Source organism: Neopelma chrysocephalum, unplaced genomic scaffold (assembly GCF_003984885.1).
Source record: "Neopelma chrysocephalum unplaced genomic scaffold, ASM398488v2 Primary Assembly neopelma1_42, whole genome shotgun sequence".
Taxonomy (NCBI): Eukaryota; Metazoa; Chordata; class Aves; order Passeriformes; family Pipridae; genus Neopelma; species Neopelma chrysocephalum.
Window position 1 is genome coordinate 14204782 of NW_020897700.1, and position 26602 is coordinate 14231383.

The window sequence follows — 26602 nt, forward strand, 5'->3', positions numbered from 1 at the left end:
CAAACCCAGTCAGTTGCCAAGAATCGTGACTCTCTCAAACTTTAGACAGGCAAGGCAAAACAATGTTGAAAGAAAAAGAACTTTCATCTTCTCATCACATTCCACAGTTAAAATATTAATCTGGTAATATATTTCAATTCTGGAGATTTCATTTCTGTTTAAAGAATTTTTTTTCCTTCAGTTAAATTGATGGAAAACAATGAGCTATCCTAGTGTAACATTTTTTAAAAAAGTTAAATAGTATAGCTCTCCTCCTGTAAAATTTAAACCAGTAAATATTAGCTTATATGACTAAACTTCTAAAGAACCGATAGCTTTACAACAGTAAGTATAATACGTTTAAACTGACCTAGCAAGAAGCAGGGCCAACAGTCTAAAAATAAAACAGATAAGTTATGATAAAAATGATCTCCATAAATTACATATATTGCCTGTACACGTATTGTCCTCCCTACAAAGAGGTAGATACTTCCTTTTCAGTATAATGTCACCATACTTCTCATTAGACAGTAGTTTAACAAGGAAAGACACTAACTTTAGTACTACAAAGAGATTAGTTTTGATAAGCAACAAAAGCAAGTTTTGTTCAAAGCTGACAGGCAGCATCCTTTCTAGGCAGGGCTTTGGTACAAGTCATCCAAGCCTCCGCAAGTATAGCAATTTAATTATTTAGCATGTTAAAACATACTGCTCAAAGAATTCACAATTTCACAATACCTAATTGTTCTCCATAATACTGCCACTAGAAGTCTGACATTTATGCAGCTACTGGAGAACATACCAGGCACACAGCATACTACTTACATAATTGCTATACATATATATGTATTTAGTATATAATACTACATCGTCACAATTTATGTATTTTTCTCAGATGAGACAGTAAAGGACAGTCACATACATGCTTTCAGATGGTGTTAAGAGAAACGAGGTTCTTGTTCAGCATTGGTTTTAAGATAATGGTGAATCCCCAACATGGAACTCCTCAAAACCTTTCAAATAAGACATGACACTAAAAAGACAACTCTCTATCAACTAAATAGTAAAGAAAAATAGAGGTCTAGGTGATAAAACTTTCTGAAGACTGGTTTCAGTTAATGTTCATTTGTTCAGTCTCATATAGTATCAATGAATTTCCCACATAAGACAAGGAGTATATGAGGTTAGTATTCTTTCCTAGCATCATGCAATTTCCACATGCTTTCAACAGAAAGCATATTCACCACTGTATAACAGCCTCAATGGCTTCGTAAGCTGCAGTCAAGCACTTAAGTGTGAGTGGAAATGTGAATAGCAGTACTGTGCAGGCTTTTAGAATTGCTGTCCTGAGAGCCAAGGGACTTAGCAAGACTACTGAAATAAACAGACTACTTCTCTTAACTTACTGCCCTCTCAACAAGGGGGAAAGACTACAATTACTTTAGACATTCCATATTTTTAGCCTTTTATCTACATAATATATGTGCAGTTTCTGGTCCCATTTTCATTAGCTAAAAAAAAGAAGAGAAATAAAGAAAGACTATTTCTTAATCCTTCATTTTCTCCTCACTGCATGGTCTTGATTTTTTAAAAAAATCTGTGATTCTATATTTTATTACATAAACTGTAAAATTATGATGCACACTATATTGTCCGTGGCAACTTATCCAGATTGGATAAATTCACGTCTGTGCTCATTTGTACGATAAGTTTATATTCTGCAGCTATGCAGCTTTATATTTAACTACATTATTTCCACAATCATTTGAAGTACAGATACATTATTGCCATTATGTTCATGTTGCTAAGATACCAGGCTTATATATTCTTCCAGTCCCAGATACTTAAAACACAAATTATATTCTTAAACAGGGCTCCTGATTTTGGCAGGGTGCACCTGCGAAAGCACAAAGCTAAACCTAAGGTCTCTGCATTCACATCATGTTCTGGAGGGTCTGCAGTGTTGAGAAGCATGTGATCTTCCAGTTACCAGGATGGTCCTGCCCTTCCTCAGGAGGTGGGACAGATTCTGTATTATGAATTCATGTGTACTTGACTTAACAAAACAAAAATAGGGCTAAAGGATAAGAGTATTTAAATAATAATAATGATTAAACAAACCAACCAACCAACCAACCAGTTGATGCTAAGTGAGTAACAGAGGATTACAGAAAGGGTATATGCAAGGAAGCCCTAGTTTGGTCTTGTCAATGAGATTTGCTGAATTAAAAACACAAAAGAAAAACCACCTGACACATTTGGACACCTAAGGAATGACAGACAAAGATGTTCACTTCCTGCATGCAAGATTATTTGAAACGTTTCTGGAAGTATGTTCTTACCGCCACCTTAAAAAGAAAGTTAACACCAGATTCTGGTCTACTACTAAGATATTTACTATGACTTACTGTACAATAAAACATTTTCCATGTATAGAGACACATAAATCACCATTCACTTAAATAAAATACTAGGGCTTATTACTATTGCTACCTCTTACCAAGAGTCCAGAATTGGGGTGAGCTCCTAAGTCATAAGCAAAAAATTAAATTCCAGGAAAGAAAATACATTCATATTTATGTACCAATGCACATTCTAATACTTCAGTGTTACAACAGCCAGGAGCTGCTGGCATGTGCAGGAATTAGCATTGATTTTGACAATGCAAACAAAACAACCACCTCATCTCTTTGGACTCAATTTATGGATCTGATTTCACAACAAGTAAGGAGCAGAACACTGGCTCTGAAACTGTTTCGCTGCAAACTTATTTCTCCTTTATGCTTGAAGTGATGGAAATGATTTTTATAAACAATAACGAGTAGCTTCAGACTTTTAGTACAGGTTGTAAATATTATGTTAGACAAGCAAGGTACTTGCTTTATTAAAATTGCCAGATACTCAGAACAAAGATTTATATACAGAAGTCAGTTGTTCACCTAGTAATTTCCTAACGTTTAAGAGCTGGTGTTCTCCACGTAATGTCCCAGAAGGAATTTTTATTTAGATTGAACGTGTCCTGGCTCGAGATACCTGTACTGGTATACAAGTTAAATAACTGCACATTCAAGACATATCTAATTAGACAGAAGGAATGTAGATGGTAAGGATGCTTATAGTGATATGGCACAACTATCCAGTACAATGCCAACATCCAACTGCTAAGTGCGGCAAAGGGAAAACATATGAAGGAAGACACACTGCAGGGAAGGAAGACAACTGAATGTTAACGGGAGAGGAAAAGGTACTAAAAAAAGAAAATTCTAGAGATGGAGTTTGATTTTAAACAAATACAAAGAAGTGACTAGAGCATACATTTAACCAAGTTTACTGTCTCACAGACATTACTTTTTTCCCCTCTCTCAGTTCACCTCTCTGACTATTGCTAAAAGAATGTTAATGTTCTCACTCCATGAACTGCTTTCTTAAATTAAAAAAAAAAAGAGAGGAAGAGCTTCCCAGTTCTTTCTTTGTATTACTTCAGTGCTTTCAGTGTTCACAGTAGAAAGTTTTCTTAGCAACTTTTTACCTAGTCAAAAGTTGAGCTCATATAGTGTTTTCTGTTGCTTTTTACAACACCTCTACTTAAATGGCTTTTGCCTCTGTTTTACAGAATTGAAGCTGAATGAAGCACAAACAGTAACTCTACAAGTAACAATTAAAATAGGCTGCTAATTTCTGCATTGAAGAAATATTGAAGACAATGAGACTTCCAAAATCCTGCTGCAGTGTAGCAAGACCAGGTAGCTGCAAAAAAGCCATCCTTCTCTTTGACAGGAAGCTTGTCATTTGTTAGAAGCATGTTAATATCTGCCTCATATCAGAAGTCATCCCATACAATGTAATTGTTAGGCAAGCACACAGAAAAACGTTCAGCCACTTTGAGGTTTAAAGCATCTGTCTGGAGCACAGATTAGCGAAACAGAAAAGGATCAGGTTTGGTTATTTAAAAACAAAACAAAAGAACCCCCCCAAACAACCAACAACAAACACAAACAAAACCAACCAACCAATAAAAGTACAACCTAGGGAAATTTTTAAGTGTAAATAAACTTACCAATCGATGCATCACCATCGAGGAGATTGTCATCTTCAGAGGTCTGAAAATCCATAATTACTCCTGCTCCATCTAAAAGCTCCTCATCGCTGCTTGCACTAGTTATACTATTGTAACTGTTTCGATAGTAGCCTCTATGAAACAGCTGCTCAGACTCCATTTAGCTGCTTTATAACCTATATGTAGAGAGAAAAAAAGTTATTTTCTATTTGAATATTCAAAAAACACTAAGAAGTTTATATCAAATAAAATTAGTATTTCAAGCTTTGGGGAAAAAATTGTTAAGGTCACAATACTACAAGTTACAAAAAGGTAGCAGTAATACAGAACATTTTGTATATAGAACATTTTACAAAAATCTTCAGTGATTTTTAACTGGATGATGTTTTCTCAGGCCAATGTACTAAGGAAGTCCCAAGAAAGAGCATAGCATGCACTAGCAGTCCCCAATTATTCTGATTCAAGAATTATCAGTTAAGAGAGAGAACTTCATTAAAGCCTTATATAAATCCACAGCTTGTCCACACATTAAACACTTTATATAGATCCAAAAGTCCAAAAGGATTATATAGGAGAGTTGAAACAGGTTACAGAAGAGCACAATGACGACAAAAAACAAAACAGTTTTTCTTCTTAAAGGACAACAAAATGGATCAGGACTCTTCAGTCTGGAAAAGACGCAATGTAGAAGATGACAACAGATGTCAGCAGAATCACAAGTGGCGTGAAGAAAGTGAAGAGGTCAGTTGTTTGTTAGTAGCTCTACATGTCATAATGAAAAAGGTGAGGTGACAAGCAGATAAAAAAGGGCTAATCCTTCATCCAGTAAGCAGCAAAGTGGTAGAATTCTTTGCCATTTTGCAGAAGTTTGCAATGGTTCATAAAGCAGCCAGGCAAACTCACAGAACAACAACAACCCCCCCCCAATATCAAAAGCTATTAAGAACAACACCTCTGGTGGAAATGCTGGAGACTTGGAGAGCATTCTGCAGATGTGCATATGCTTATTATCTTCTACTCTTCCCTAGAGATCTGCTATTGGGAAAGACAGATCTGTTTGACTTTACTCATTCTTATTTCTCTAAAAAGATATTTACAATTTAAAACATACTCTCTCTTCAAACAAATTTCTTCCATTCATCTCCATTTTTTTTACCCAAATAAATCAGATCACAATTTATTATTTAATCAGAAGCTAACACTTTAATCTGTTCAAAAGATACTAACTTTTCACACAGAGTAATTTTTGGCATTCCCAAAAAAGTGGCACCTAAAAAGAACATGCCTCCCAAAAAGTCAGAACACAAACAGTCTATTTCATTATTGTGCTCACAGAAAGTCTGTTAATATCACTTTGGCAGTTCCATTGGGGTGTTATTACAAATGAAAGCCACACAGCGCAGATGAAATCAGAAACTGGGACTTTCTAGAAGTGTTTCCACTCAATGCATCATTTGTTGCTTTTCTCCACCTGCTTCACGCACCAAAATCATATTATAGACTCCCATCTGCCAACTGGCCTCCTGCTGAAGTGAAATCTTTATTCTACATTCATATGACCTTTCCTGCATTCTGATGAAGTTGCAAGGAGAAAGAACACTCTCCTGCCTTGTCCATAGAAGTAGTACTAGAAAATAAAAAGCACAAGACACAAAAAACCCTGTAACACAACGTAAGGTTTTGTCTTTTGCGTTCTTTGTGTCTTTTGTGTCCTATTGTAGACATGACCTTTTTTTATTAAGGTTTTTTTCCCTGACATATTTAATAATCTTTACTACAAAGCAGAAATCAGTTAACATGGAAGAGAAAGATCACCATTCAGTTAGAAATCACAAAAAGTTGTTTGTAAATTTATCAAAACAACAAAGAGGTAGCAAATGTAGACCCAAAAAATACTACTACTTTTGTGTCAAGCCCCAAATTCAAAATTCGAACTGCTCCAAGAACTTCTGAAGATTGTTACTGTGAGTGTAGGAAAGTGAGAGTATCTCTTGTGTAACCACAGGTGAAACACAATTACCAAAAGCAATTTCTGGAGCTCAAATGACTCTATAGTGTTAACTGCCGCAAATTAAGGGAGCACAAGTAGCGGATTCTCTTATTATCCATGTGGTGTTGTGTTTGCTCCATACTGAGGGCATGGCTAAAATCTGCTAAGTCTTTTAATTACTGTACCAAGTCTGGAAGTCACATCCAGTTTTTTCATCTAATAAAGACATTTTCCTGTAATATTCTCCGCAGAAATATTTATTGCAGTATAAAGACAGGACATTGCAAATGTATCTTTTAAAATAAAGGATGATTTTATCTACATTGAACTCCACAGCTTCAGTTAATTTTACTACAAATCTCCCATTCAGAATAAGAGAAATAACTCTCCACTTGGATAAATGTCTCCCTAGATAAATGTTAGAACAGTGGATTACATATATTAAATCTTCCAATAATTGAGAAAATGCTTTCAGACTGGGCTACAATGGAAGGGAAAGTTTCATCAATTGGTCAGTAATCGATAAACAAAACTCTCGAGAGCCAGACCAGACCAAGCATACCACAGAGCACCCCTCTATCACCTCTCCACAAAGGTGACTCCACATGCCAACTCTTCTGGCACATACATGCCTCCAGTTATATGACAGGCATGATAGTACAGACCTTTTCTTACTTTGAAACACTACATGTATCCTGCTGTAGAAGTACTGCTGCTGACAGACTGGAGAATGTTAACTGGTCAATAAGCTTCACAGAGGACTAAAATTTTACTTCTGAAGACCATAATGGTCACTAATTTGTCCACCACTATCTGCAATTAATTAAGAAACAGGACAAAAGGTTAGTGATGCACTATCTTGAGCTATGTTAAACGCTCAAGACAACTTATAAATACGTGTTCACGTGACCTAAAACACTGCTAGCACTACTCACAGAAAGCAGAATCCTCCTTGGAAACAGACTGCTGGGAGCATCAACAATAAAGAAAAAGAAGAGCCAGGAAAATTATTTCTATGGCTACAACAGCCAGAAGAGAACCAGTATCATGCCTGACCCACTCCGGTGCAGTTTATCATTTGTGGATACTGGAAGAGTGCATTCATACAGGAGAGCTTGCCCAAATGCTTATGGAATTGTGAAGGGAGAAATAACCAGACAACTTGCCATTTTGTAACATCAGATTCATTCCACAGATTCCATGCCCCACCCAGACAGGCACTAAATGGGGAAAAATGGAGTTTACTCAAAAGAAAATGCCAACGGGGTAAAAAGGTACTGGCTGAATGCTAGTCAAACTCAATCTCCTGAAAAAGCAAACAAAAAATTCTACATCAGGTTCCCAATGAATTCTACTTAGAGTAAATATTTAAGCAATAAACCTTTTTTTCCAATCTAGACTACTGTAAAAATCCAAGAGGAATTACAAAGGATTATTGAGAACATTCAAGATATTACCTTTAACTTATTTCTACAAAGCACCACAGTTTTGATTCAGAGTCTAGTCCAAATATCCCAGAAAGCAGACTCAAAAATGCTTCAGATTATCTTTGAAAGAAACCCATAAATATTGAAGCAATGCAGCGTAAGAATAATAAAAAAAGAATATATAAGCAATATCCAGGAAGCTCTTGGAACAGAGCTTCAACTCACATATCCAAGTCTTCTATGAAAAGACTGTAAAGCCAAAAAAGTACAACAACTAACCCATCACACTTCTATTACTAAGGTATTTCCAGGATGTCCTAATCCATCAAAATGCTTCTACAGAAGCATATTAACAGAGAAGCCACTGGCACTAAAAAAATAACAACAAAAAACCCTCAACCAAACAAAAAAATCCAAATCAAAAACCACCACCAAAAAACGCAAACCAAACTGAAGAATAGAGAACTAAAGCAGGATTTCTTACCTGTTGTGACTAGAAAGAGAGAAGAAAGTAATCCGTATACAGGTATAGGAAATTGTGAAAAATCTAATTAAATACAGTGCAGGCAAGAACTAAATTGGTAAAGGAGAACTGTGGAGAAACAGCTACATTAACAGCAGAAAAAGCATGTAAGGCTACCGCAGTTTTCTGTACCATCTAGTACCACAGGCACTTTTCAGCTCTCCAACGTCAGACATCCTGCTTATCTTTCAAGCCCTACAATTAAAAGGTCAAGCAGAGAAGTACATCAGCTGAGGGAACCACTTCCAGTGTAGAGACATGTCTCTGGAAAAGACAGAGTAGGCCAGTAAGAAGTCTGATTTACAGGACATTTGTTGTCAGGTGATCCAAGCAACCGGTAAATCTCCAGGATATGCTCTGTTGTCCCATAAAAAAACTTTTCTATATCTCATATATAAAGGAGTGGCAGGGAAAAAAAGGCATCTTAAGCTTGTTATTCCCCCAGAAACGGGGTGGAGTGAAAACTTAAAAGTACTCTTCTGGATTTCAAATTTGCTTTAAATAGTTTAAAGTTAAAACCAACTAAATAACCCTCAACAATAACAATAAAGAACCCAAGAAACACCACCAACACAAAAAAACCGCAATGATTCATCTTGTTAACAGAAGAGCTCTTTCCCAAACTGAGAAGAATACTGATTAATCCAAATATCAGTGTAATATTCAATTTTTCTGCTCAGTACTAAGAGCTGAAAGGCAGTCATCTGTCCCCTAACTGACACATACCTGCAAACCCTGCTCCAGGACAGCACCTAGTGAGAAATGCTACGCACCCATAAAGCAAAAGGAGATGAAATTAAAATTTTTAATACAACCTTTACACATAAGAATGTGTTGTACAGTCAAGAAAATGGATGATAGGAACAGAGGAGTAATTTGCTGAAAAATTTTGAAAATAATACAGAATTTAAAATGTTTTAACTGTTGAGAATCTTCAAAAGTGTTATAAGATGGTCAGAAATTCTATATACATCACCTTATTTGTAAGTATCCAACGACTGTATACTTTGGAAACAGATAAATAATATGACAGAAACATTTCCCACACCCATACTTAGATTAAAATTTTAACATGTATCTCCTCGGAAAAAAAACCAAAAAAACAAACCAACAAAACCCAACTAAAACCTGACAGCTTAATTACAGGATGAATACCAAACTCATGCTTCTAGTCATATGATGCCAAGCGTTAAGGGCATTGACTTTAGTTTGTATAAATTATTCAAAACCACTACATCTCTGCTCTCTAAAATGTCTTAACCAATAAGGTTATGGCTACCCATAGTTGTGACAGCTGAAGAATTACACCCACTGGCACAAAGACATCAGCCTACCTGATGGAAAGGATTGCTCCTTTCACATCCACCAAATTACTAATGTGAATACTTTTTAATGGCATTCAACCCAAACTGGCTGGATGAGCTGGAAACTCCAATTTAAACTTACTAAGCTAACCTCATTTATTGATACATTAGAAAAAAACTCTGCTATCAGAGTCGAAGAGTAGTGTCCCACACAGGTACAGTAACAAACAGCTCCATGAATGGCAAAGTCTTTAAGGGGTTTTTAATTAACAGCTTAAAAAGAAGGGGGGAAAAAAAAGTTAAGAACATAATCCCTCAGCATGAACTTGAACTAAATATAAAAGCAAATATTATAAAGCAAATAGAACTCAAAAGCTTCACAGGTAAATACTGATCCTTAGTCGAGTTATGGTAAACAGCTGTGTCCATTGCTGCCACTTTGGAGCAAACCTAAAATACGTGTAAGATGTAGTATTAGCTTCCAAACTACTGGGTCAGTACCTATAGCTGCAAATATTTGGTCCAGGTAAAAAAGATGGAGAGTTTCCTTGACAAAAAAAAAATCTCTGGTGTCCCTTCTGTGTTCATATTCAGATGGGAATAACACTGCAATTCATTAAGACAAGTGAAAGGTACAACCCATATTCCTCTTTAGAAAGACAGGAACTATGACTGCAGTTTCTACTGTAGACAATGTAACTTTTGTCTGTTGAGTCTTAGGTCACAATGCTCATTTTCTGTTTGATGAAACGACACTGCAACAATGTCTCCTTACAGTTTATAGAGGTTGTTGCTTCTTTTTAATGTGGACTTAGGTTGCAGTCATCTGAGAGTTATACAAACAATGGAGCAGAGCTTTCACACACCACCAGAACGACCAGAAATCTTGTTACTCGTACTAATTTTCTTTAACTTTTCGGAGTAATGCACTGAACAGTTCCTAGCTATGTGTACAGACTCATAAATTCAGGATCACACCTGAGTTGAGTATCTTTCAGATAAGTTCGTTCAATATAATTCAGGATTGTCATATTAGAACCTGAAAAGGCACCACTATCCCCAGTGTAACTCCAAGCATCTTCTCAGTAACAGCAGCTACCACAGATTTTTAAGGTCCTTGCACTGCACTCAAACTTCTTTACAGATTCATTAAAGCCTCTGAGATCAAGGAAAAAAACTCATAGACCTCTCCAAAACACAGCACAAGAACAGGACCACTGCTTGTGAAATCTTGTGGGGACCCCTGGTGGTTCCTGGTCCTTACTTTCCCTACTAATGATTTTCCAGCTTCAAAGGAGTGAAAAAAACACCAGCTAAAGAGGAACACATCCACTGTATTAGTGTTAGAAGTGACAAGATTTTGGTCACCAAAAACAGTTGGGCACTTTTCTTGGTATATGTAATGGAAGAATCCCAGAAGATAAGGGGCTAATGTGTATGTCTCAAACACTGATAGAAGGATGGCTGTGGAGCCAACCAAGGACAGCTAGTAATAACAGATAAGGATTGTTGGTACTAATACGCTGTGAGAAAGAACAAGATGTGGCTGGAGAAGGGGGCCATGCAGAGGAGGTGGGGCAGCACTTTTCTGGGACAAACATCCTTGTTCTAGTTCCTGGAGATAAGCACAACTGTGCAAGAGCAGGAATGAGGCCAAGGTGTGGGCATGAACTGTAGGCGGGGATCAAGACTAATCAAGACCCCCAAAGCCCTCCAACCCATTTCCAGACAGGTCTGAAAGAACAGACTGCACATGACAGCTTCATGGCAGGGAAACCTATGTATAGAAAGGCACCCTCACCAAGCCCAGGTGGAGCCCCCAGGACTCTGAACATCCCATTAGCTGGACCAATGTTGGAACCAGGACTAGTGATCTCTTTTTTTCTCCTTTCTTTCTTTCTTTCTTTCTTTAATTCATCTTTTCCTTCCTCTCTTCCCTTTCACCCTACCCCTTCATCCAAAACCCACTGCCATGTGCTTATATAGTAGGTCAGGGACTAACATACCAACTGTTATGCCAAGTGTGTAATTTAGTAATAAAACTTTTTGATTGGTTGCAGACCCTCTGACTCACCATTCCTTTTGACAATGAGCATCCCTGAATCTTGGGTGTTTCCTTCCCCTTAAGGGTGGGACATCACAGTAACAGTGATAAACTGACAACCTATTTAAACCTCCAGGCCAGGAGCCCTGACAGCAGGGTTGCTCTTTTTCTTGCTCTGGATCCTCTCAAGCAACGGTGTTAAGGCAGCAAGGTGAGGAAGGACTGAAGTGATCTGCAATCAACACCTGGATCTGGCTCATGGTTGACCTTCTTGGCTGAACTACACAGACGCCACCTCATTTTTGTAAAAACAGCACATCCAACCATCACTGGTTGCCATTCTGGTAATTTTCGAAGATTAAATAAATATATAAATCTCTTCAGAGAGACCTGTGAACCTCTGATGTTAATAAACAGATTGTTAATAGATTGTTTCTGCTTTTCAATATACACAATATTCTATCCAAAGGAGATTAAAAAAAATCAAAAGGCAGCGAAGCCATAGATGCATAACACCACCAAAAGCGAAGTATTTAGTAAATCAAGTGTGCTAGCAGTTCTGAATGCACAGCAAGTTCCCCTCACTTGAATATTCTTCTCTTCAGCTGTAAAACCTACTTCAGTGGTTGGCAAGGGCAACTTTTAAAATTATGTGTACTTTGTCAGGGTCTACAAATTGTAGACAAGTTTCTGGTAGGAGAGTCCAGGGGGAAATTTGCTGTTAAACAGTGGTATCAAGTTGAAAGCAAGACTCAAGGTGGGTATTTTACAAGAAAAAAAGAAATTGTGTTCATGTAAGATTTTTAATATTACAACAACATGAAAAAAAAATCACCAACAGTTTACTAAAAGGCTTCTAGCTAACAGAGTAAACAAAAAGGTCAGTTATCTTAAAAGTGTTACATAAGCACGGAGATTAGGTCAGTTCACTGGGTTCACAGATAAAATTTATTAAAAATAATCCATCCTCTACTCATCCAAAGAACCAAAACATTTTTTAAAATTTGTTAAAGAGGAATAAACATTGACAATTTTGTAAGAGGGGTAACAACATATATACTCAGTGCACAGATTGTTAGGTCTTCTCAACTGTCTTAAAAGCTTTACTGCCTAAGTTAGAAGAGTATTCACATCTCAGTACAAAACAGAAGAAAACTGCTAAGTCTATAAGACTGATATAATTTAAAGCGTTTACACATTCTTGTAGTTTTTTACATGAGAATAAAAGTTTTCTGCAAGACAAGCAGCAAAAAGTCAAATAACAATTAAAGAAAATTTCAGGTTCCTTTCCTACAGATATCTACTTTGGAAATTTTCAAACTGAGAAAAAGAGTGTCTTGGAAGCATAGGGAGAACTGATTTTTTTTTTTTCCCAACACATGCATCAGACAAATTAACAGCAGAAAACTCAGGGGAAAAGCTGCAGTAGGTTAAGAACTGCAGACAACATCAAAATCCAACAAATCTGGCAGAGAACACTAATTTGGAGATAAGAGTAGAAGGAACTCAAACATAAACTTCTCTTTCAGGAAACAGAGTAGTTGAATTTTAACTGGCAGGATGTCAAAGTATTAACTCACCTCAGTAGCTCTATCTGGAATTTAAACAAAGTACTGAAGTGAAATGCCATTTTTGCTATTACAATTAGGAAATGTTTCTTCATTATACTTTATTGCAGCATGAACATGCAAAATGCACATTTCAGTATTTTCTCTTTTCTGAACTTTTTAGAGAAATTTATCGAAATATACCAAACATAAGAAAAAGTAACAGCAAAGGTTATTTTTATCAAAGGGTCTGAGCTTCAGGACTGAACTTTATTCACTTTTTCCTTTACTATTCCTCCTTACTCTACCAAAGTTAGCATAGTCTACTTCTGTAACTGGAAAGCCTAAGGAAAATGCCTAACAAACAAAACGGTTGAATGCCTAAAAAGTCAAAGGAGAAAACAGCTGACTAGACTCTCTGCAAGTCATCAAAAATAACTGCTGGTATCCACTGTGAAGTTATGAATTCTCTTCTTTGCATTCATTTCCAAGAGTATATACTCAAGGCTACTTACTACATAATACAAACTAATAAGGATACTCCAGATGTAAACAGATTTGCAACCGTTTTAACAGCTTTGTCTAGAATCCTTTCTATTACGCATGAAGCCCGGGAATTACTTTGTCAACTCGCTTCTCCCATAATAACAGATATTATCAGATCATTAAGTATAACCACTATCTCAACAATTTACATTTTTCAGTTTCTACCTTTTTAAAGCAAAGCACATGCCCCAGCAAACTTTTTATCTGTTTATAACTCTCTTTCATATTAGAATCAATTTAAATGAGTATTGTTTTCTCTAGATATTATTCTCTCAGATGATTTCATAAAGGCTACCAAAATTCAAAATCAAGTTTCAAGTTTAACAACTATAAAAATTTGTAATTGTCAACTTTCTAATATTCCAAGCTCAGCATATAAACAAGCATGAATTACTCTGTCACAGAGTAACTCATTCATGAGCACAGGTACAAAGCCGGCCTGACACCTGAACAGCTTTAGAACTCAGCCAACACAGAACCCGCACTTTTAGGTTATGACATAAAGGAATGGCTGACACAAGGAGGACAGAATTGGGAACTTGCTCTTGAAGCTCACAGGCGTTAAACTGAAATCTTAGTTTTGGAAAAATAAGCAGGGAGGGTATGTAAGCAGTTCCATGTACATGATTACTGCCACTGCTGACAACCTTTGGAAGTTACTGGGTTACTGCTGTTGTCAAGATGCCAAAGCAAGAAATCTAGGAACACACAAACTAGTCTGAGAATTAGGAAATGAACTTAAACTGGCACTATCACTTCTGGCACAAATCTCTTCAGCAGTAGGTCTTCTATTCTCCTTTTTTATTATGACCAACTTAAAAATATCCCTACTGCCAAATTATTATAAGACTTTAACCTGAAAACTTGATTTGCACAGTTACACCTATCCATGTGTATTAAGTCACTTAAATAAGGGCAGGAAAAAAATATCTGAATGTTCCTAGAATGCCTTTTGGCAATGGTTGTGAACTTGGAACAGTTGTCCCAGCTTTAGAGCTTTCACTCAAGGAATGCAACTCTGCTGTTCAAATACCAAGGTAAGATACACACATATGGAGACCTCAAAGCAAAGTGGAGGAGGGGGGAGCCAAATTGTATATTCAGTGAACAGAAGAACATATATAGCACAGCTAGACCCATGTGTTCATAGAATAACCAGTGCACAGTGGGTTCTCACTTGCACGTTACTTAAACATCAGTTTGCTACAAATATTTGGTATGGAAGAGAGTACAAGAAGAAGTACAAACATAGTCATGAGAAAAATGCAGGCAATTTCATAAAATAAAGTTGTTCAGAGCGACACAGTCACAAAGAGCAAAGACCAACAGCTTCAAGTGTCTTTCCCAGTCAAGACTTTGGATAGGCTTGTTCTTATTACAAATCAATATTAGGAGAAAGAGAGAGAAGGTATTTTTCCTAGGATTACTTTAACTTGCAAGTATGCACCACAGGGAGAATAGTAGCATAGAAAACTACAGAGAGAGGACACTAAAAATTTGGGCAAAGACAGCCTTGGGAATCATACAATCAGCAAAATATGTTTCTAGAAATATTACAATACACAATGTGCATGATATTTACTATTTTAGGACTGACATACCAATACTAAACAGAAACAAGCAAGAGACAAGCTCCATTTTTCTGGACACTGTATAAGTTTTATTTTCACAGTTGTTGCAGACAGATGCAGAGTCATTGTGTTTCAAGCTATGAGTTTCAAGCTACCTGCAGTTTTCCCATAGCAGAACTCCTTCCCATTTTGACAAGTTTGAAGCAAGTTTACATCTGCTTGCCAACCAAAGAGACAAGACATCAACTTTAAGACAGTTAGTCAGTGAAACACTTATCTTAGAAAAAATGATAGTGGCAGCTGGTGAGTTCTCTAGGGGCTTACTTGTTATACTTCACAAAGGTACGTGTCCTATAATGCACTTATTTTTTTTAATTTTACATTACAGCTTATTGACATTTCCTTAAATAGAGAAACAGTATTGAGGACTGTCTGTTTTCAAATCTGTCATACTAACACATCCTTCATTCTAATAGCTGTATCTGCAAAGAAGCATCTCTGTTGCTAAGGGATACAGAACATAAACCCTTCACAGGTCTACCAGAAAGAAAAGCATCTGAAAGCAAAAAGCACCAATATATCTGACAATTTCTTTCAAAACTCTGCACCATAAACTTCAGAGGTCCCACAACCTCAAAGAGGATGTGCAAGTCCTAACATCCAAACGATTACCATTACTGATAAACGGTATCTAAGCAAAAGTATCTAAGCATCTATTCTAACATAGTTTAGCACCAGAAACATTTTATTTGGTTGTAAGGCCCTATTTAGTTTAGTATTTTAAGTGTGACACAGCAATTTTACCATGCTACACTGAACATAGTTCACTACCAGCACATAATTTTCTACTGTCACACTCTCAGACGTTCATTTTAGGTGAGAATTGATACACACTTGTTTCACAGCCATTCCCACGTTTTTGGATAGGGAAGGGAAAGATTTTGGACAAGTAGGGAAAACAATATGAAAGAATGCAATCAATATTCAGTTTTAAAGTCGCTGATCTGCACTCTCATTTAACTGAGAGGTTCCACGGAGAGAGTCCATTATCTCATCCCTTGTGTAAGAGCGGCCCTACTAGCCAAACCCGTAAACCAGCATAAAGCGAGCAACTCGAGCGGAATAATCCTTCCAACGCTGGTTACGTGGGGAGGAGACCCTGGACCTTCCCAGCCGCAGAGCCCCTCGCTCTCCGTGCGCGCATAAGAGCTGCCCAGAGGAACGCGGGGATGGGGTGACACGCCGTGTTTACGTCGTGTAAACACGCGGGGCACTCCTCCCTTGCCCGGGCCCTCGGGGGAGGCGGGCGGACCAGGAGAGGGGTCCGCCGGGAACCACCACGTCTCTCCCTTCCCGCCCCCGACTGCGAGACGGAGCCACCTCGCTGGCGAGGGCGCAACAGCCGCTCCGCGGGCGAGGGCTGCGGGCAAGTCGCTCCCCTCATCCTCATCCTCATCCTCATCCTCATCCTCCTCCTCCTCCCGCCGCCTCAGCCCCGCTCGCTCCCGCGCCGCGGGGAAGCTCAGCTCGCCCTGCCCTGCCCTCCCCCGTCCCGTCCCGTCCCGTCCCGTCCCGCCCCGCCCCGCCCCGACCGTACCTGCGCAGGCGGCGCCGCCCGCTGCTCCCCGGGGAGGCGCTGGTTCATCCTCCCTCCGAGCGGCAGCGGGACACGGGCTCGGCCCCGGAGCCGCGGCCGCTCCGCCGCCGGCACCGCCTCCTCGGCGCGGGCAGGGCGGGGGCTCGCACGGCGCACGCTCGGCGCCCGCCGGGTCAGCCGCGCCGTCACTGCTGGTTCCGCTTCCCGCGGCCCGCCCGGCTCGGGGCCGGCCCCGCTCCCGCCCGCCGAGGGGCGCGGCTTCCCGGCGGCGCGGGCCGCCCTCGGGTGCCGGGCTCCCCCGCTGCCAGCGCGGGTTGCGGGCCCGGGGTGCAGCTCGCCCGCGGGGAGGCAGGAGAGCCCCGCGCTTAGAACGGGGAGGAGGCGGTTTCCCAGGTACAGGAGGGAGGGAGGTGCTGAGCACATCGCGGCGTCGTTCGGCTGCGGGCTGAACCCACCGCCTCTGAATTCCAGACCACCAGGCGCTGCGGTGCCCCGAGAGCATAAGGGTTTTACCTGCAGAGAAAACACAGGTGTCGGGCTGAGCACGGAACTGCTTGGCTCTGCCAGCCGAGGTGCTGAGGCCAGTGAAGGGTTCGCTTAGCACACAGTGACAGAAGGCAGGTTCCAGAAAAGCGCGGCAGGTAAAGGGGTGGATTATTTTTCCAAGGAAAATGGTCCGTTTTTGCAAGGCTAAGAAACTGTGCGCACCAGGTGATGGATCGAGGCAGTCGGACTGAGAAAGTGCGTTGTGAGTCTGGAGGCTTTGCCCGTAGGTGCCATTAAGGCGCTTTGGGGTCGGGAGCGGAGGAGCCGCAGGTCCGGCCCGGCCCGCCCCGGTGAGCGCTGCGCTCAGCTCCGCTGGGGCGCGCGTCCCTCTACGGACCCTGCCCCGGCGCTGTCCGTGGGCAGACACGTACCGGCGGTGCCGGGCTGTGCGGTGCTGTGGGTCGCGGTAGGTTCGTTCGTGAAACACTTGTAGCTGGTTTTTGGTTTTTTCCCCCCCAAAATCGCTGACAGCCGCCTCGCGCGCCCCCCCTCCGTCACGTGACCCACGGCGCGCGTTACCAGGGTGAAGCACCGCTAACGCGGAGAGGGCGGACAGGGCCGCGGCCACGCCCCTGCGCGGGCTCGCCCAATGGGAGCCGAGCCGAGAGGCGGGGCCACCAATAGGGGCGGATGGGGCGGGGCTTTGGCGGGCGCGGGGCCAGGTTGGGTGGCTGTGGCGGCGGCGGGCAGGTATGGCGAGGCGGGCGCGGGCACAGGCACAGGGCGACGCTGTGCCGGGGCGCGGCGCGGCGGAGATGGGGCGCGGGACCGTCCTCCTGCGGAGTCTCTCACAGCCGCCCTGGGGCGAGGGGTTTTCGGCCGCGCCTCTCGCCCCGGTGCTGGGCTTGCCCCAGCTATGCGGGGGCGGCGGCCTGGCGGGGCCCGGCCGGGGAGCGGGGGCCTGCCCTGCCCTGCCCTGCCCTGCCCTGCCCTGCCCTGCTCTGCTCGCGGGCACCGCACCGCGCCGCACCGCTCCTCGCACGCCCGGCCCAGCCCTGGCCTGGCCGTGCGCTCCGGTCGGCCGGGCTGTCGCGGGGTGTGACTTCTGCTGCTTTCCTGCGTGTCCGTGGTGGATGAAATGACTTATTGCCCAGGGCTGGAAAAGCCAACGCCCTATCGGCGCTGATGTCCTTTCTCTAGACGCCGCTTTTTCCCTTGTCACGTGTAAAAATAAGACCTCTATCTCATAGAAGATATACACGCCCTTTGCTGAACTGCAAGCAGGCTGATTATTGACCATTTGTATTTGCACGGAGCAGCATGCAGTAGCAGCCCTAAGCTATGCCTAGTGCATCTGGTTTAGCTGTAGAACAACGGGTTGTTTCAGAAAGCAGGAGCAGGAAGAGAACTTCAGTAAAGCCATGTGAAGTTCAAATTGTGTCCCACCTGCTGTACTTTACTGTCACCCAAAAGAGAATATTGAAGTTAATACCAAGTCTTTCTTATATTTAGAAATGCAACTTCAGATTAAACTGTCTCTACTTTAAGAAAAAACTCTCACCAAGACATTGCAAATCTGTAATTTTCACTTTTTCCTTTCCTGGTAGTTATGCTTAGTCCTGGTAGGTTTCCCATCTCTTTTGCAGAACAGATTGCTTCAGATCTCTTTTGTTTTGTCTTTCTATACTAGTCAAGCTTATTCATTTTAGTCTGTTTTCATGGTATGCATTCTGTTAAGCAGCATCTGTGCCTAATGTGCGGTAACTCTGTGGGGAAAAAAATGAACCCAAATCAGGGAGAGACCCAGATTGTGAGACCTGTGATTTGTGTGAAGTATGGATCTAAGCTACTAGGATCTCCTGTTGGAAGTAAGCTGGATACAGCAAAGCACAAATGCTGCTAGTGCTTGCAAATGAGGCTTGGATGCAGAAAAGCATAGGCACCATTTGTCTTTTTCAGCTTATGGAAACTTCCTCAGGGTGTGGCAGTTATGCTGTAAAAAATATGATCTTTTAGTCTACTGTGAATTTGTTTTGCCATTTTTTGCTTTGGTCTTTGTTTTGTCAAGTCTCTTTGCTATTCTGACACTAGCAATAGCTTCCACATGCAGCTCCCTAGTCTCTTGTTTTTAACCAAAGTGTTTTTAATGTAGAAACTTAAACACTATCTACATTCAGCTGAGTACTCCATTTAATCTCAATGGTCAGATAGTACATTAAAAATAATGATTCTCACTATTTTGTAATGAATTTATTTGCAACATGAAAAAAGTCTTTCAGTCAGACTTTAAGGCACACCTTGCTGTACTGAATAACAATTCTAAACTTGATGGGGGTCTGTTAAATTTGGTCCATTTTTTCTTCTATGTAGCATCTAATTTCCAAAGTACTGGATTTAGTGCTTAAGAAACAACATGTAGGGATTCCCTCTACCCCTGTTGTATTTCTTCCAAGTAAAGTGGAATGAAGGATTGTTGACCAGGTGCTATAAGTCTATATGGTGTTTAGCGTGCCAGCTGAGTCAGAAGCTATGGCACTGACTGCTTGCTTTATTTTAAGATAGAACACATCCTTTTTAGTCAAAATGAAAAATTAAACAGGTTTTAGCAATGTAGCCCTTTTTGGCCCAAAGCGAGTTAACTGTACTAAAATAGAGTTGAGACTAAGAGTAGATGATTTCCACAAAAGCAACTGAAGAGACAAATGGATTAACGTTTTGATTAAAAAAAATGTAGCCTGACCTGTCAGGCTAGATGACTAATTACACCTAACTAAATCTGGGTTGTGGTTTTTTTGTGGGTTGTTTTTTGCCTAGTACTCAAGTAAGCATGCCTTAAGAAGATAACTATGGATAAATATATTAAAGTACGGAAGATTGGAGAAGGATCCTTTGGGAAAGCAATACTTGTCAAAGCTAAAGAAAATGGCCAACAGTATGTTATTAAAGAAATAAACATCTCTAAGGTGAGTTGTTATTATTATTCATTCCTGATCCATTCTTTTTGTATTTCTGTTCTCAAAAATCATTATTTTCCTTCTGAAGATGTCAAATAAGGAGAGAGAAGAATCAAGGAGAGAAGTTGCTGTATTGGCTAACATGAAACATCCAAATATTGTCCTCTATAGGGAGTCATTTGAAGGTAAGATTAACTAATACAGTAGAATCTGAAGTAATGCTAGTAAGTCAATTCTGTACACTACTTACTGCATTTAGTTTAAAAGTCTGTGTTTCCTCTCTTTAATCGGTATTTTTCATACCTTTATTATTTATTTCAGTTCTTTTCCACTGTATTTTTTTCACAATTCCAATGCGCATTTTAAAGTGTAATTTAGAAAAAAAGGGCTACAAGTAAACAGAGATATTCATGATTATTCCTACATGCTTTGGTTTTGTTTGATACTTACATGAAAGATATTCTCCTGTTTCTCCAGAGCATGTCTCCTTGAATACTTTTATGTACCCTAGCAATTGGAGTGCTTGTGTAGGTTAAATACAAGTACAGTCTAAATTTCGGTGTTGATTACCTAGCAAGAGCAGTTTCATGTCTGAGTTTGTTGTCTTAGAATGCAGTCTTCAGTAATTGCAATCATATAATTGCCTTCAGAGCTGGAAAAATAGATGGGACTGTTTTCTTCATCAAGATATGAAGGAAGGAGAAATATAACTCCACATTGTCTTCACAGTGAATGGCTGGGGAAATGACCAGAATAAATAAAAGATTCCAAAAACCTATTATATACGTTAAAATATTATTTAAAACCACTCTAAAATTATTTAAAATACTGTTTAGGGATAGTGCTCTCTTCTCCTTTACTTCCTTTCTACTTACTTTCGTACGTCTTTTGCATGGGGGCTTTTATTTTCTCCATTCTTTAAATTAGATTTTGTTATGTAATCATATTACATGACCATAGTCTTCTGTTTTTATAAATCCATGCTTCTGCCTTCTTTCTCTTAGAGGTCTGTTTTTTAAGACTGCTTATTTCTTACAAGGTCAACTCTGCAGTCCATAATTCACAGGACTTCGTGTTGCACCTTTATTGCTAAAACACATTGACTTTGAATATACTGATTCGGTTTATAAATAAGAGAATTACTTCAGCAACAGGTCTGCAAGAAATCCAGACTTCTGAGATCATCTTTTAAAATAACACTGATTATAAAGCTTAACCGAGATACAGCTGTAAAGGTTCAATGTTTTGAAAGGCAGATTTCAGAAGCATTCTGTGGGAGTGAAATTGAAGTGACCTAGATGATTCTCTTGATTTTAATTTAGAGTTTAAGTGCTTAACTTTTTCATAAAATAAAAGCTTTTATTTTGAGCAGCATGTGATTGATTTTTTTGCAGTTATTTAGCTCTTCTCAAAATCATGCCCGGTATGTGAGGAGCATAGTTCTTATGTTTTTGGCAACTTGCAATTTGCTTCTGCTTAACCTGTTTTTTCATCAATAACTTGGAAAGATTGCATTGGTCAACAAATCTGTAACTTTGAATGAAATATATTATATATCATTGTATCTCCTATTGGAAACTTGCATAGGATTTTTTGAAGTCTCCCCAAATTCCATTGAAAAATGAGAAAATAATTGTTTCCATCTCTCATTGTCTGCTGGAAGTTTTGTTACTGTTCTTCAGGCTCTGTTCTTGCACTTAGAGTAATGCCTAGTCCAGGTAATACTCCAAGAAAGAGCAAGGCAAATAGAGGCAACTACCTAAATTAGAACTTAAGATCTCTATTTTTAGAGTAGGGGACCTATAGGATGTTTGAAAGCAGTTTGAAGATGGTTTTATATTGCGTTCATAAAGTGACACCTTTAATTTCATGATGGTTTTGAATGCCATTTTGGGGCATTGGTTCAACAGATGTAATTCTTTTTCTCTCCGTATCTCAAAATAGTCTGATGTTACCAAAAATGGGAAACATAGGTTGTGAAACTCAAAATAATAATAATTTTTATGGACTAATAAATTATATCTGAAGCTGCATGCGAAAAGGTTGGGGGGGGTTTGTTGCATTTTCTGTGGTTGTAATGAAGATATTCAGAAAGTTATGTAAAAATGGTTCTTTTATTTGTCTTTTTGAAATTCTTTGTTTTATTTTACAGAAAATGGCTGTCTCTACATAGTGATGGATTACTGTGAAGGAGGAGACCTATTTAAAAAGATTAATGCCCAGAAAGGAGTCTTATTCTCTGAAGATCAGGTAACAGCAAACTACTGCTATAGTGTTTTGTTGCGGGATACTTCTTCATGAATTTTAAATTATTTTGGCTCACTTCGTAGGTGTGGTTGCTTAATCTAAAAAGTGATCCTCAAATTGTCATTCTTGTTGCCATTGGTCACAGTAGTATCTTTAAAAAAAACCAAAACCAAAACTAAACAAACAAAACACAAACACCCCCCACCCTTGCCAAAAAGGAAAACCAGAAAAAAACCTAGTCTTGGGAGTCATGGGTATGTTACTCGGAATCCTGTCTGTATGTGTAAGATGCTTTTAAACAGGTTGGATCTTTTGTGAAGTAAACCAGATTCAAGAAATGAAAAATACTGAAGGACAACATGGATATTTTTAAACCTTTGAAGTAGAGTTTTTAAAGATATAATGGCACATGATTTTTGTATTGTAATACTGATTTTCATGTGTTAGAAGTATAAAATAATATACTTTGTAAGTATAACAATATGGAATATGGAAATATGAAGTTGGCATCATTCAAAAGTTTATTTTCCCATTGACAAAAATTTAATTTTGTATTGGAAATATACCAGCAAATTTTCTTTTCCCACAAAACTGGTTATAAAGTCATTTTAGTAGAAGAGAAGTGGGAGAGTTTGGAATAAATGAGAGGATTTTATGTAGAGATTTGATTAAATTAGCTGAAAATAGATTATGTAGGATTCAGGGTGGTTTTTTGTTAGAACTGACATATGTTTCTTTGTTTATAAATTGTTTCTATACCCTTTTGTCTTCACCCAGTACGATCTCAATTTACCTGTGGTTGGAAAGGCTTAATAATTTGTTAGGTCTACTAATGGTATTTAGAATAGGGTATTCATGAAACATTTTGGATATAATTTGAAAAACTTTTCATTTTTCTAATGTGACCTCACTTTTACAAGAAGCTCGAAAAGTGAGAATTACGCCTTGAATTATACTGTAATTTTGTCATGTTACATCCTTCTAAGTTAGGAATGTGAAACCATTATTCACATAGAAAAGTTCTTGTCATTAGTCACTCCTTAAATTGTGATTTTTGCCAATTTTTTTTTAAAAATAGGCTTTGTTGGCTTGTTTATAATCTTCTAGTTAGATGCTTGTTGCTTTTCTCATCGAAATCTACTTTGTACTATTTTTCTTTCTAAGGTAAGATACAGAAAATTACTGTATGATAAGTGTTTCTGTGAATATCAGTATGCCTTTCTAGGATCCTTGGTCAATTACCTGACTGCAAGGTTTACTGTATTGGTTACAGCAAAAGTACAGTGTTTTAACTTGCAAGTTCCACATCTTAGGCATTTTAACCAATCAAATTCACATTGTGTACTTCTGTTGCCTGTATAATATGTAATGCAAATCGTAATCTCAAGATTGATATCAAATTTGGGTAATAAGCATCCTTCATTAAAAGGTTTGCATAATGGTGACAGTACTTTTAAATTTTTAATTATTCTATAGCATAAATGAACACATTTGGGGGAGGAGGGTAAAATCTGGAGTTAAAATTATAAAACTGATTTGATAGTATCTTGTAAGTGGGGAAGCTTTCAGATCAATGGCGATGCTGATGTTGCATTTTCTTTTATGCATAGATTCTGGATTGGTTTGTACAGATTTGTTTAGCGCTAAAACACATACATGATAGAAAAATCTTGCATCGGGACATAAAGTCACAGGTATGTAGGTCACTGTTTTTCAACTGAATTTACTTCCAAAGTGATTAAATTCATATCTTACTAGTGTAAGTTGGCAAATTATGGAAAACAGTCATTTTATGTAAACATTTCTAATACTGGAAACACTTCTTCAGAATCGTCTGCAAGAGATTTATATATTTTTACAAACCGACGAGGCTATCTGATGAAGCTACCTGAGTGTTACTCATATATTTGTGTGGGGACAGGAAAGGTTATGTTTGAGAATGTGTAGTAGTATTTTCTTACTTTAATGAAGTAGGACTAGAATAAGTCTGGTGTTCCACAGTAGTCAGTAACACTACTGCCAGTGACTTAAGAGGGATTGGATAGTAGAAAACTTTCTTTTTCCCAAAACATATAGAGAACAAAAAGTGTGCAATTGTATGAATATTTTAATTAATAGACTTCTTAACATTTCTATATCAAGAATATATTTTTGACCAAAGATGGAACAATACAGCTGGGAGATTTTGGAATCGCCAGAGTTCTTAACAGGTAACTCCTTTTTGATGCTGTTTTTTCTCTCACTTAATCTATATCGCTTTGATCAAGGAAAACACAATCTGTACTTTATGTGAGTTAACCAGTTAACATCCATTCTTTTTTTTTTTCTTAGTACTGCAGAGTTGGCTCGCACTTGCATAGGAACACCATACTATTTATCACCTGAAATATGTCAGAACAAGCCTTACAACAATAAAAGGTAATTTTTGTTAAGGAGAAGAAAAATGGTTCTTTTAGGAATCTAAAGCTGTTCTAATCTTATGATAGTGAACAGCTGTTAGTCTTTCTCTTACCCCAGTGGATACTGAGCCTCACTGTACAAGTGAGACCTTAGTAGGTCTGCAGTAGAAAGCAATGTGATGTAGAGATGACCTAGCTTAATGTTTGAAGTTTTAGATCTAGCCGTGTTCTTAATTATGGCTCTACTCTTGCCTGTCTGTTTTACTGCCTTAATTTATGCACTACAAATGTGAAACTGTTAGTGATGAAAGACAGTAACTGGATTCTCTAAGCACAAGCATAGTTGGGTGTCTCAGCTTGCTCCAGATAACAAAGTCCTACAGGTACCTCACTTACACGCTTGCTGCCCTGGCAGTAGGCTGTATCTGGTAACAGTGTCCCTGGTGTAATTAAAATGGTTGTTATCAAGTTACCCTTACAGTGCACTAAGCTGCTGCGTTCATTTCTGTGAGTGTCCTATACTAATTTCAATTGGTTTCTTAAAAGATAAAAGTTATTGTAATACTTACCCCTTAATTTCTTCTACATGGGATTTATTATCTAGTGGTATTCTAACTAAATTCTGTAATCCTGTAATGAGTGAGGGTGAGGTGAGTCAGTGTTAAACAGAGTAAATTGACTTAGAGATGTATTTGCTGAATTAGGTGGTGAGTTTTGTTTGGATTTTTGTTTGTTAAATTCAAAAACTTCTGGCAACTGTATATACTTAAAGAAAAAAGACCTTTTTTCCATATTTTGTCTAGTTTCTGTGGTTAGGGTGGTTCAGATAAAAATTTCTAAATCTGAAGCCAAAATAGCCTCATCTGGTTTTCAGGTTGACCTTATTTTTGGTTGTGGAATTTTTATTTTTTTTTGTTGTTGTTGTTCGGGGTTTTGTGGGGTCAAAGAAGTCCATACAGGGAAGCTTGTACACACTCAAAATACAGCCTTTTCCTTTTCAAAGATAGACTTCACAGATATAAGTTACTTGGCAATGTTACACCTAGAACTAATTGTTAAGATATGTTCTCTTTGATTTAGTGATATCTGGGCCCTCGGTTGTGTTCTCTATGAAATGTGCACACTTAAACATGCGGTGAGTACAAACTTGGTGTGTCTATAAAAGAACAGTTATTTGAAACAGAAGTTTTTCCTGATGTTGCATAGATGCATTTTAGCTGATGAAAGGTTTTCGTTATAACTGTTTGGAAATTACCTTCAGCGTTTTCATCTCTGCTTCCTGTGCCAACCACCATTTTCCATTGGCGCTTTGATTTGTTCCATTCTCTCGGAAGTCTTGGCACTTTTGTTAATAATGAATTGCATCAGCTGAAAAAATTGTTAGATGTTGTAATAAAGGATACCAGCAACAGCGTTTCTTTTTTTCAAAAAGCTTGGCTTCACTGAAAGTTTGAGTTTGGACTCTCAGTTTTTGTGCAAATGAATTAATGTATTTCTGTTTAGAACAGGAATAGCGCTTAGAAAAAAACTCCCATGGTGGAAGAGTTGCCTTCCCTCCCCCTCCTCTCTATGCGTATGTGTTGTTTTATCATCCATTTTCCAGTTAGGAAGGGAAGAAAAACTTTTTTTTTTTTTTTTGTGTCTTGATTTGGATTTTTTTGTGGGTTTTGTCTTCTTTGGGTTTTTTTAGTAGCTATTTTTATTAAAAGAAAAAGGTCATAACAACATGAAAATGGAAAAAAGTTTCCAAGGGATGAGGGTTTAATTTCATTTCAAGCTTTTGTAATTTCTTATTGCTTAGTCTTTTATATGACAACAATGCTGACAATGTTGCCTTTCTGAGAGTTGATGGCAACAAGTTGTTTTCTGTAAGCTGGGTGATATGTATTGTTTTCTTTTTATTGTACAAATGAATTGAGATGGTGCCCTCT

General features: G+C 38.8%; 2 protein-coding genes across 12 annotated transcripts in view; one reads left to right on the top strand and one right to left on the bottom strand.

The window, feature by feature from the left end:
- Positions 1 to 16702, bottom strand: part of CLCN3 (chloride voltage-gated channel 3) — a 69053-nt gene extending 52351 nt beyond the window's left edge. For both annotated transcript variants that reach the window (XM_027676734.1, XM_027676731.1), the window contains exons 1-2: positions 16586 to 16702; positions 4037 to 4212 (exon numbers count right to left, since the gene is read on the bottom strand). In XM_027676734.1, coding sequence (XP_027532535.1) covers positions 4037 to 4196 — 160 coding nt within the window. In that variant the 5' untranslated portion in view covers positions 4197 to 4212; positions 16586 to 16702. The remainder of the gene's footprint in view (positions 1 to 4036; positions 4213 to 16585) is intronic.
- Positions 16703 to 16902: 200 nt separating this feature from the next.
- Positions 16903 to 26602, top strand: part of NEK1 (NIMA related kinase 1) — a 45755-nt gene continuing 36055 nt past the window's right edge. For 7 of the 10 annotated variants that reach the window (XM_027676737.1, XM_027676743.1, XM_027676742.1 and 4 more), the window contains exons 1-8: positions 16987 to 17226; positions 19886 to 20034; positions 20114 to 20210; positions 22178 to 22275; positions 23883 to 23966; positions 24415 to 24482; positions 24604 to 24690; positions 25752 to 25806. In XM_027676737.1, the coding sequence (XP_027532538.1) occupies positions 19918 to 20034; positions 20114 to 20210; positions 22178 to 22275; positions 23883 to 23966; positions 24415 to 24482; positions 24604 to 24690; positions 25752 to 25806 (606 nt within the window). In that variant the 5' untranslated portion in view covers positions 16987 to 17226; positions 19886 to 19917. The other 3 variants (XM_027676739.1, XM_027676740.1, XM_027676738.1) reach the window with 3 other exon arrangements.